This window comes from Dermacentor andersoni, chromosome 1, assembly GCF_023375885.2.
Source record: "Dermacentor andersoni chromosome 1, qqDerAnde1_hic_scaffold, whole genome shotgun sequence".
Lineage (NCBI taxonomy): Eukaryota > Metazoa > Arthropoda > Arachnida > Ixodida > Ixodidae > Dermacentor > Dermacentor andersoni.
Genome location: NC_092814.1, coordinates 262,036,877 through 262,049,558, shown reverse-complemented (window position 1 = coordinate 262,049,558; position 12,682 = coordinate 262,036,877). Strand labels below are relative to the sequence as shown.

At 43.5% G+C, this 12,682-nt stretch overlaps 1 protein-coding gene across 10 annotated transcripts in view; it reads left to right on the top strand.

Annotated features, from left to right (window-relative positions):
• Nucleotides 1-12,682, top strand: part of LOC126548149 (26S proteasome non-ATPase regulatory subunit 5) — a 79,851-nt gene that overhangs the window by 4,115 nt on the left and 63,054 nt on the right. For all 10 annotated transcript variants that reach the window (XR_008609373.2, XR_008609370.2, XR_007602871.3 and 7 more), the window contains exon 3: nucleotides 9,973-10,215. Coding sequence is in view for 3 of the 10 variants with exons in the window: in XM_055063737.2 (XP_054919712.1) it covers nucleotides 9,973-10,215 (243 nt within the window). In the remaining 7 variants the exon portion in view is untranslated. The remainder of the gene's footprint in view (nucleotides 1-9,972; nucleotides 10,216-12,682) is intronic.

Below are 12,682 nucleotides of genomic sequence, written 5' to 3'. Positions count from 1 at the left end.
CTCGTGGCCACCACCCGCTCTGCTATCACTGCGGGGAAGCCGGACATATCTACTGCCGATGCCCATACCGCGAAATGGGACTACAAGGGTTCGACGTCAACATTTCACGCCCTCAGCCAGGTGAACGCCCTTGTGATATCGCTGACTACCTTGCCGCTACTCAGTGGAATCCTCGACGACCCTCCCATTCGTCATCACCAGGCCGCTACCTGGCGTTGCAGTGTCTTCCATACACTGGCCCAGCCCTGGGCCGCTCTGCGAGCCCATATCCGGAAAACTAAAACCAGTAACCAATGGGGGTGCGGTTGCTGTTCGTCGAACTGACGAAGATCTTCCGCCTGCCGAAGACACTGAAAATCTTGTCTAGACGACATATCAACTAGACGTCGGCATCCCGACGAAGTCTGAAAGGAAAGACTATGTCGACGAAAGACGACCTGACAACGCCACGTACCAGCCACAGGTAAACGCGACGCAGCCGTGATCCGACGTCAAGACCTAACTGCAACGCAAGACAAAGAACTACCAACCTTGACTTGCTTCTCCATGGCCATGCAGTCACCGCCTTAGTGGACACAGGAGCCGATTACTCCGTCATGAGTGGACCCATCGCCACCCAGTTGAAGAAAGTTAAGACTGCATGGGAAGGCCCTCAAATTCGGACCGCTGGAGGACACCTCATTACGCTGGCTGGAATCTGCACGGCAAGAATTACCATTCATGACCGGACTAACCCTGCCACCTTCGTTATCCTTTAACAGTGTTCATGAGACGTCATTCTCGACATGGACTTCCTGAACCAACACGGCGCAATCATCGACGTGAAGTTGAAGTCGATAACTCTGTCGGAGGATCAAGCGATACTGCCGGAGTGCTCTTAGTCACGACGCCTTGAGTGTGCTCGGAGATCAAGTGAGCATCCCACCGCGCTCTAGCATTGTTATTTCCATTGGCACTGAAACACCCGCTGACATAGAAGGCATCATTGAGGGCGACCAACGTCTACTGATCGACCGCATAATTTGCGTTGCAAGGGGGATCGCTCGACTCCACGGAGGGAAAGCGGAAGTGATGCTAACCAACTTCAGCCAGGAGTTCAAGCGTATCAACAAGGGCACAACAATCGCGCACATCGAGGAAATTTTGGAAACAAACAATACGTTTGTCCTCACGGATTCTGCCGCATCTACCTCGACAACCATAGTTCCCAAACCAGACTTCGACATAAATCTAAGTCTCCCCATGATTAAGCAGCAGCAGCTCAGAATTCTGCTCCGACGATACAAAGACTGCTTTTCGACGTCATCGAGCATTCAACAAACACCAGTCACAAAGCATCGCATAATCACCGAAGAGTGCGCTCGACTACCCTGCCAGAGCCCTTACCGAGTTTCGATGCGAGAAGAACATGAAGCTATTAGGCAAAAAGTCGACGAAATGCTGCGAGACGACATCAACCAGCTGTCGAAAAGCCCATGGGCATCTCCTGTAGTCTTGGTGAAGAAAAAGGACAAAACCCTACGTTTCTGCATCGATTATTGTCTACTGAACAAGATAACGAAGAAGAATGTATACCCCCTCCCATGGATAGACAACGCATTAGATTGGCTCTGCAACGCTAAATATTTCTCATCGATAGACTTCAAGTCTGGCTACTGGCAAATAGAAGTTGACGAGAGAGATCACGAAAGGACTGCCTCCATCACACCAGGCAGCCTCTACGAGTTCAAGGTCATGTCGCTCGGACTGTGCTCGGCACTTGCAACATTCCAGCCTGTCATGGGCACGGTTTTAGCAGGATTGAAGTGGCAAATGTGTCCTGTTTACTTGGAGAACGTCATCCTTTTCGCCGGAAATTCTGACGATTACCTTAGGCGGCTTGCGACAGTACTAGAGTCCATCAAGTCATCAGGGCTCACTCTGAAGCCAGAAAAGTGCTGCTTCACTTACGATGAGCTTTTGTTCCTAGGTCACGTCATCAGCAAATCGGGAGTTTGCCCTGACCCACAGAAGACAGCTGCAATCACAAAGTTCCCGCAACCCATCAACAAGAAGGCAGTTTGTAGATTCCTTGGCATGTGTGCCTACTACAGGCGCTTTGTCAAGGACTTTTCATGCATCACTGAGCCGCTGACACATCTAACTAAACCTGATGTCAACTTCAAGTGCGAAACACCGCTGGCCGATGCATTTGAAGAACTCAAAAGACTTGTGCAGTCGCCGTCGGTACTTGCGCACTTCGATGAGGACGTCAACACCGAAATCCACACTGACGCCAGCAGCCTAGGCCTCGGGGCCGTCCTAGTCAGGAGGAAAGACGGACTTCAACGGGTGATAGCTTACGCTAGCCGGTCACTTTCAAAAGCGGAAGGCAATTATTCTACGACTGTAAAGGAATGCCTCGCCATCATTTGGGCTACAGCAAAATTCCGCCCTTACCTGTATGGCAGGCCATTCAAAGTTGTCAGTGACCATCACGCATTGTGTTGGCTAACTAATTTAAAGGACCCATCAGGATGGCTAGCACGGTGGAGCCTCAGACTGCAAGAATGTGACATCACTGTAATCTACAAGTCCAGACGAAAACACTCTGATGTCGATTGCCTGTCACACGCCCCCATTTACCCGCCGCCGCAAGGCGACGAGGATGACGGCGCCTTCCTTGGAATAATAAGCATGGAAGACTTCATTGAACAGCAACGAGCAGACCCAGAGCTAAAAGGCCTCGTCGAGTATTTAGAAGAGAATGTTGACGTTGTCCCTAGGTCATTTTGGCGCGTATTGTCTTTGTTCATGATTCGAAACAATGTACTCGTGAAAAAGAACTTCTCACCAGTCCGCTTCAATTACCTTCTTACCGCGCCAACTGAGGTTTATTGAAGAAACGTGATATTTATAAGTAAAGCACGAGGCCAACTTGGGGTATCACGTTCATGATAAAGCCACCAAATATCAAAGGCACCAGAGCCCCTTCAAAACATCCTCATCATTGACATGCACCATGACAGATCCGTGTGGCCCAGTATACCAAAGGTGATTAGAGACAACAGAGATTATTGCACCGCACAATGCTTGCCTCTAAAAAAATATGTGAAGATAGGTTAAAGCACATTCGCAGATCCACCAACTTATAAAAATCTAAATAAAATGACTTAAATAACTAAAAAAAGAAGATGCTGCCCTGGAAAGCAGGATCTGGAAGGAGTAAATAAACAAACAAAAGACAAGAAAACAATGAACCAACCGATGGCACTCGGCTACAAAGTATATGAAACATGAATAACATGAAACAATAACATTACTTAAAGAACAAGGCGCTGCATCAGTAAACAGGGACATACATGAGAGATAAACAAAGAAACAATAACATTGCTTAAAGAGCGAGTTGCTACGTGTGTAAATTGGGACACTACACATATCCTTCCAGGAAGGCAACTTCTTTGTCGTTAAGTGCTAAAGAAGGCGTGCTAATGCACTTTTCACCCAATTTCTCTTTCTAGTCTGTCTTGTCACCGCTTTAGAAATGTGTATGCACATTCCGGTGTGCACCCATACCTTTTGCAATGTTCGGCTAGGTGTCCTCCTGAGTTCTTAATTGATAGTGTGTGCTCTCTTGCCCTATCATTGAAGCATCTTCCTGTCTGTCCTATGTAAACTTTATCACGACTAAGGGGGACCCTATACACAACATTCAAAGCGCATTCAGTGAGACGAGTGGCGTGGCTCTTATCACACTGCGTATGGTTCCTTTTCGAGGTGAGGGAGTGTATTTTTGAAAGCTTACACAGGGCTGAGAATACAACATTGATATTTTACTTAGAAACCACTTTCTTCAAATTGTCCGATATGCAGTGGATATATAGAATGGCTAGCGTTGGCTGTTGTTCAAGTGCTGTAGCACTAGTTTATCCTGAAGGCTCCAGCTTCTACGGAAGGGCCTCCCAGACGCTGTAAACAAGGGAATCGGGGTACTTGGCTGATTTTAGGTGCTCAATTTGGATATCGATACCGCCTTGAACCTCATGATGGCATGACTTATCTAGCCATGCTTTCATGCAGACCATGCCGATTCCTCTTTTAACAAGCTTTGAATGTGTGCTGTAAACAGCAACAGACATTTTTTAGTTCTTTGATTATACATCCAACATATGTGGTCGGGCTTGAAGATAATTTTTATATCCAGGAATTGGATAGATTATTGTCTTCCATTTCACAGATGAATCTAAGTCCTTTCTGCTGAATTGTCGAAAACGTTCAAAATGCCTGTAGTAATATCGTAGTTAATAGGGCTGTCTACATTGCTCAAAATCAGGAGATAGTCATTTACATACCTGTATGCTTTAGTGACATAAAAGTATCTAAATTTGGGTGCTATGTGCTTGTTGACAAATGTTGACAAATGATTAAAAAAATGTCACATAAAAATGGAGCTACTTAGGAGCCGATACATATGCCTGTTTTTTTTTTTGCACATAGTACTGGCCATTAAAGCTAATGGCTGTTGATTCAAGGTAAAACTCAAGTATTGTAAGGAACTTGTTGCTGCTTACCCCTGTGGCTTTTTTGGAATCTGATTTCACCGTTCTCGTTAATCACCTCAGATATGGCATGAAACTGTTCACCATGAGGAATAGAATAAAACAAGGCCTCAATGTCGATTGAAAAACCGTTGGTGCCGGACACTTCTCTGTCTCTGAATTCCTTTATGATGTCAAGTGAGCTGCGGACAAGGAACGGGTCTTCAATCTTTAGTGAACTTAGGTGCTGCTGTAAATGTCTCACAAGACCTTGCTATGAACTTTTCCCTGTGACGATCATTCGTAGAGGACAGTCTGGCTTGTGCGTTTTTCCCGTAAAGAAGGCTTCTAATGCACTTATTGCAGTCTTCTCAGCCCTTCCCAAAGTGAATCTAGGTTGAAGTCCTTCAATATCCTGATGGCTGTGCTTTTTTGAAGCTTTGGGATGAAGCCACAGGACTTGGTTATTTTAAATGGCGGTAGGGGCCTTTTCTTCAAAGTTCTTTGTGTCATTACAACAAAACCCCCTTCTTTGTGCATAGGATTGCACATAATTGCACAAGATCTTGTGTTATAGATGGTTTGCACTGATGTCATTGTGGCCATCATGTTTGGGTGCTAGAGTGGTGAGAAGCTGCCTCCTTGATGGCACACGAAAAATCTTTTCTACTTTTGTTTTGATAAGATACATGGGAGCATGACAGGACGCGGTCATAGTGAGGCAATGGCATTGTGGGGGTTCTGGCACAGATGCCGGTAGCGTTCTGGTCCTGTCCCTGTCACAGTGAAGGCAGGTTGCCTATGGCAGTGAATACGGTGCACTGACGTCATTCTGGCCACCACATTGGGCTACATGCATGGTTAAAGCTACGTCCAGTATGTCCGGTGAAAACTAAAGGGTAAATCGGCTATTTCTAGTGCCTCACTGTAAGCACCAACGGGTGCATGGGTCTGGTGGTTTCTTAATGCCCGCTGACACGTTCGCTTTCTTAATGCACAGCATTTGCTGTTTTGCTTTACCTTTTCACTTTTAGCGTAGTGATGCAACTAACGTAAAAGAAGTGATGCTAGTGCAATTATCATATTCAGAGGAAAGAATGCTAGGCAAGTGGCAATGGTATTGCATTTTTTTTTCAATTGGCATTGGAGAAATGTCAGCCTTTTATCATGTTTTCTGACGTGAAGCATGCCTTAAACTCGGTAGTTTACACTTGTCCTGTCAATATGTCCTTTGTGATTGTTTTCATTCACGCGGACAGTCATGCTAACAAGCACATCAACTAGTTCACCTAGATGTTTGTGATTCTAATCGCATTTTGTGTGAAAAAACGTTTAATCTCTTGCTGTAGGGATGAAATTGTCTGCCTACTAGGCTCCACGCTCTTGCTAAATAATAGAAGCGTGTCTGCCATGGGCCTGTTATCCTTCTGTAATACTGTGTTCTCCTTGGTTATGTTTGCTTTTTTGTGCATTTTTACCACATAACATGGGCTATAGTACAGCACAGAAAGCATATGCATACCTGCCAACTTTTGCTATTATGTTCGCGATTGGTGTATTAACTCCAGTAACTTCATGATTTATTATTTCCGTCCAATTTATTGAAAAACTGATCTTAACAGAATACAAATACTGTCAGCCAGTTTTTCAGAGCTTTATTTTTTGGACCTGCTTGATTATTCAGACCTACCGGCAACAACGCCACCACTAAGAAAATCGGTGTAAACGGCAACTAAAATTTCAGTCTCCTTTGCAGGAATATTTTGTGAATAAACATCGTGAACATTTTAGTTTTCCTGTTACACAAATATGCTCCCCATAAATATACAGGGTGCTTCACGTAACTGTGCGAAGGATTAAAAAAAAAAGTGGTTTGCCGCAGCTGAAGGAAACTAATGGCATATGGTTTGTTGTCATGTGGCGCTCCTTAGAGTATTTGTTACATCCCGCTTAATTAGTTAATTAAGATTAATTATGCAAAATATTTCATATTCACTCTAAGGCCAAGTGCATATCGTTGTGTTGTAGAGGGTGTTCAGAAGCGACAGATGCGATTTTTTGTGGCAACACATGGTGCGTGGCGATTTTTTTCGCTATTTAAAGAAAGCCAGCGAAATATGAAATAAAACCACATGACTGCGCTCGCGCGCTGTCGTATTGCAGCGTTCTCAACTGTGGGTCAAGCCTATCGCTTATCAGGGACAACGGCACGTCCTTTCCGTGTGCCACCCCTAAAGATGCTGACGTACTGGGAGGCCAATGCCTAGAGCCGCGGCTGCTCACTTCGCCACGGTCCATGCGCACGGTACTTTCACACGAACCACGATTGAGAGCACTGCAATACAATAGTGCACGAGGGCTGTCACATGGTTTTATTTCATATTTTGTGGGCTTTCTTTAAACACCTAAAAAAATCAGCACGCAGCATGTTTGTTGCCTCAAGAAATTGGATTGGTCGTTTCTGAACCCCCTCTGCAATGCAACGAAACGCACTTGGCCCTATATTGAATATTAAAAACTTTGCATAATTGATCTTAGGTAATTAACTAATTAAACAGAATATAAAAAATACTCTAAGGAGTGCCACATGATGGCAAACCGTATGCTGTTGGCTTCGTTCACTTGCGGCTAACCACGTATTTTAGAATTCTTGGCAAAAGTTATGTGAAACACCCTGTATAGCAGTAGACATTTTGACAACGTTCCTATAAAAGAAAGCCAGTGAATCTTTAATAAACAATCAGTGTTTTGAGTAATAAAATAATTTTTAGTACTTTTCAAACTTTAAGGTTGACATTCCTAAAGCAAACATAACATATTGATTACCCCTTCTTCATATAGGAGTATGGGAGAGGCCTTTGCCCTGCAGTGGGCATAACCAGGCTGATGATGATGATGATGATGATGATACCCCTTCTTAGTTCTTGATCTCTGTATGCCACATTAAAGGAGCACTTTTCGTCCTTTTTTCTTCTAGAAAATTGCAAAATAGGGGGGGGTTTAAAAAAATACCAGTCAGTAACTTGTTTTATTACATGTTTTGAACCTTGAGGACTCTGGCTAGACAAGTACAACAGACAGCACTGTCCTAACCTTTCTGTTAAACCCACTGCAGTGTCTTAGTGGCTTTGATGTTGAACTGCTAAGAATGAGGTCGCGGGATCAAATCCCGGCCGTGGTGGCCGCATTTCAATGGGGGCAAAAATGCAAAAACAGCTGTGGTGCCATGCATTGGGGGCACGTTAAAGATCCCCTGGTGGTCAAAATTAATCCAGAGCCCCCAATATGGTGTGCCTCATAATGAAATCATAGTTTTGACACCCAGAATTCAACCTTTCTGATAAGTGGCATCAGCGTTCATATTGGCCAACAGGTATGTCTGCATTATTGATCACATTGACACACATACACAGTATGTTGCTTACACTTCTATTCTGATCATAGCTTAAGTCTATTGACCTAAGCATATAAATATTTTTTGTTTCAGTTTGTAGTTGTGCTACGCCGGGTTGCACGCTAAAGTGTTTCATTCTGGCCATGTACGCTTCATTGAAACATTTTTGTGTAGCTCTGCTGTATGTCATTTTTTTATTCTAAAATGACAAGAAATGCTGACTGGTTTTTATCAACTGTGATGGCAACCAAATGTACAACTTTTATTTTGATAGCATTCTTTAAGGTAATAATAAACTAGCTGACAACTTTCTGTGGCAGTGAAGCGTAAGCAAGGGAGGGGAATCGCGCACAAGGGCGCTCCTGAAGAATGTGTTACTTTCTTGTCTGCATTACTTTTTGCTGGGTAAGAGAAAACATAATCATCTAATTTACAACAGTAAAGTAAGACACAGTGCAAAGCTTGGCTTATTGTTCTACTTTTCTCTTTCAAGTTAAAAACTCTAAATGTGGAAGCTACGCTGGTTAAGTAACTGTTCCAAGAAACCAAGAGTGCTGTTAAATGCTGCCGAAATACTTGTTGCAATTACACATGTGCAGAAGCTCCACCCCTGTAGCTTTCCGTTCGTTGCGACAGAAAGTTGTTCGCCAGAATACATGCTGTTGTAATTAGTGCTGGATTAATATTGAAAATACCAGGTACATTTCTTTGTCTTGAAGTGAGTTGACAGTACTTGTATGAAGCGGTAAACTTTGCCTATATGTAATACTGCGTTATGTATGTTGCTTATGATTGCATAATGAGTCTGCTTAGAGAACAGTCTACTTATTGCCCACAGGGAATAAAGTATAGGGTTGTATCAAGTTACTTTATTTTTAAGCTTTGATTATGAAATTATGGCCTCTAAATGTGTTTACCTAATATTGAATGTAGTTTTTGCGATTACACAAAAACAAGGAGGCTGCTCAGGCAAAAGAAATTTTCTAAAGAATATACTGAATATAGCTGCTTTCTAGCCAGAAATTAATGTTTCTTGTTTCAAAAGGGTACTGACACAATTTTGTCTTGCTTCCTTTTCCTTGTTTTTCCTTTTGCTTTATTGGGTAACTGCTGACTCCTTAGGCATCATATGGAGGAATTATCCGTCGTCATGGAATTTCACAAGCACACAACAAACTTAATTATATCATCTTTTAATGTGGCCAGTTGAACAATGCTTGTGTACTTGAATTTAGGCGCAGTTATTAAAGCACCTCAGGTGGTCAATCCGAAGTCTGCCATTACGGCGTGTCTCATAATCACTATCAGGATTTTGGCACATAAAACCCCAGAATTTATTCAATATTTAATAACTCCAACCACTTTGCTGAAAGCTTAGTCCACGCTTCCACATCTGCCAACCTTGTCTCGTTCATTTTGCCCTTCTCTGCATGAGATGAGTCTGGTCCTCTGGTGTCACTTATCTGGTTAGGAGTCTTATTCTCTGAAAATGTAGAGCACCCCCTCTCACCTATGGTTCTGTTGAGGACTCGGCTCTCCGCACTGTCATGATATGGCCTGTGACCACTGTACCAGGCTGACTGATGCACACGGTAGCCATCTGTGATAAGCCTGGAGTTGTGCTGCACTTGGCATGCACTGCTCGCATTATAATGTGGTATAATTAATAGTTTGTTGTGCTTTCAAGAAATCAAGACCTCATACCACAATAAATAAGTTAACTATCCAAAAAAAGAAGAAGAAAAGTGTCAGTATCTCTTTAACAAAAAGTTATGTTCCAAGTTGGCCAGAAGTAATTCTAGGGCAAGCTAGAAGTGCCATGCATAGTGTGTCAGAGTAGCTGCAGGTCTTGCTGGAGGCTTAATCTTTTATTATTTTAGTTTAGCCTGCTTCGGATGTGGCCGAACTTTGTATCATTTGACAAATATCAGCCATGTGACATGTGAAATTTGTGTTCTCTTGATATCTCGAGGTTGTATTTTATCTAGCTACTCAGATCATATTTCAGGCTTACAGTGTAAAGTAGCCACTGCTCTAAAATTATGTGCCTTTATGTTACAGCTGATTCGATGCTCCAAGGACAATGCTACATTGTCTCAGCTTGCTCGTGATCACCGCATCCTTGAATCTGTTTTGAGGCTCCTTGGTAGCGAGGACCTCTGGTCATCCAAGCAGAGTGCTATTCTGCTGAAACAGATGACACGGGAAAAGGAAGTACTAAGTGCCATGCTGCATCCCCCTGTGGCACACGTTCTGGACAGCGTTATGGATGGTGGTGATGTGTGCCGTTTTAGAGTGTTTGAGGTATGTTTATGCTTTCTGCCAACTATATGGGTTGTTGTATGACGTCAAGCATTCATTTCACAAATTTTGCATGACTACAGCATGCACCTTACTGCCATACGGATTATGCCTAATATTTAATCGAGAGTAAAAAAAAATTCTTTAAGAGTTTTTTTGCAAAGTGTTTGGTTGATATTTATTTGTTTATTTAAAAATACCTTATAGGCCCAAAGGGCATTGAATATCCTATAAATTTAACTCAAAATATTTTATTCAATGTGTCCTCCTTGGCATTGACCTTTACACGTTCAGGGTACACTTGAACTGAATTCTCCAAGGTTGGCCTAGCAATGATTTCTGGACCACCACACTGGTGTGTTGATAGGTGCATAGCCCCATCAACACATATGATGGGATGAATAGCCCACATGCAAGTTTATTGCATTTAAGTCCTGGGTTAGTTTGCAGGTTACTCTTCAGATGGAGTGAACTGGGGCATGTTGGTGTGACATGACTGCTGGCTTTCCTTTGATTTGGGTGCTGGGGCATTGCTCTGCTGCAACTTCCAAGACTGCTCGCAGAAGTGGGTCTGGGACCAGGGCAGCAAATGGAGGCTCTAGAACTTTTTTAAGGTCTGTGTTATTCTTGGCACCTTTTGGCACAAAAACTAGTGTGCGTCCCATGGCAGTTACCCCATCCCAAACCATGACAAATGCTGATATGGAGTTGTGAGAAGCTGCCATGTTGGAGCAAACACACGCTATTAAGAGTTCAGAGTAGTGGCAGGCTTTTGCAAAAAGTTCCTCGTCAGGGAAGACAGTGGTCAAGTGCTCCCTCTTCATGACATGCACCAACATCAGCCAGCATTTTTCCAATCTTCCCTTTCTCTGCACCTCGGTCAGTATGTTCTTTTTAGAACCTGTAGGGGAATATTTTGTGACCCCGTCGCATAACTTTTTGTTGTTGTGGCAGACGCTTTTAGGTCCGTGAGGAACCTTCTGATGCTCCTTCATGGCTGGCATTGCATCTTCTTTCTCACAATTTTCCTGAGTTGAGAATTGGCTACAGAGACAGGGAGAACACTGTGGAGTCCAGTGTACTATCTTGCTGTGAATTTTCAGAGTTTGGCGATCTCAGAGGGAGCTTGCCCGGCCTCATTCAGTGTCAAGATTGCAGATCGATGTGGACTATTGCAGATCGATGTGGGCTATTGCAGATCGATGTGGGCTAGGGAATGTCATTTCCTGAATTATCTACAAACCAGCATGAAACTTGGTCGAAACACAACAAAGAAGAAGGCTTATAAAAACTCTTGGAGGGACCAGGTGGACAAATGAAAAATATCAGTGGCACAGTGACTGGTCAAGGCTTGTGACAGTAATTATTGTGCACACTGTATAGTGTTGTGCTATTTCAGGAATAAACATGTACATAGCACGTTCCAGCACATTTTTCCATTTTTTTACTGCTGTTAATCTTAATTGTGCTTCTATAGCATAATTTGGTATGTCCATAGTACTGTTTCAAGAGCCCCTAAACCACCTTTGAAATTTCAAATACATTTTAAATGCACATCAGGTACAGAATACTGTGACAATGATCTTTGGTGAACATGGCAGTGCTACAGGCCATAGGAAAGGCACAAATTAAAAAAACAATCCAGTGCTTCTCTCTGGGCTTTTCTGGTTCCTTCTACACACATCGTAATGCCAACGAGATCTTTCATGTGATGTCACCAGGGTAAAAGCTGTCAGTTCATTGGTTGACAAATTAACAGCTTTTACTAGGGACTGGGACAATAGTGCCAACATGATGTGTTCTCAGAAAAGATAGGGCCTCACCCATTGTGTGCCACAGGTCCTTTCGTGAAGCTGCCATTCAACCGGTGTTGCACAGACAATGTAGGAGCCTTTCTTCTTTTGTGTTTATGTGACCCATAACTTTCACTGCTGGAGTTGTTGAGAGTGTCCAGTGAGGAGGAGAGAGTGTCTGTGGGGAGGGTAGTGAAGGAAGGAAGGAAGGAAAGCTTTATTTGGTCCTGCAAGTAGTGATAATTAACCACTAAGCGGGCCGCTCCCACGTCAAGACCGGAAGGCCAAGCCTCACAGCCACGTCGTGAGCCTGCTGGACAGCCCAGAATTGTTCATCCAGGTCCGGGCTGCGAAGTGCAGCCTCCCACCTGGGCGCATCCTTGATCGCCGAGTCTTCAATTCTTTCGCAAGACCAGAGCATGTGTTCGAGCGTGGCTAAAGCACCACAATCTTGGCAATATCCTTGCCCACAATTATCCCTTTCGGCCCTGGTGGCGTCAATTGATGACATTACAGAAAACGTCCCACACAATTCATGAAACAAAGTAAATAGAAAAAGTTAAGCTTTTGACATGAATCCAGCATAGTCTTGATGCGATTTCCAGAAGTGTAGGTCGAATGGTGCGAAATAACAGTTTTTATGACGAAAAATCAAACTTAAGAAAATCAATACTAGC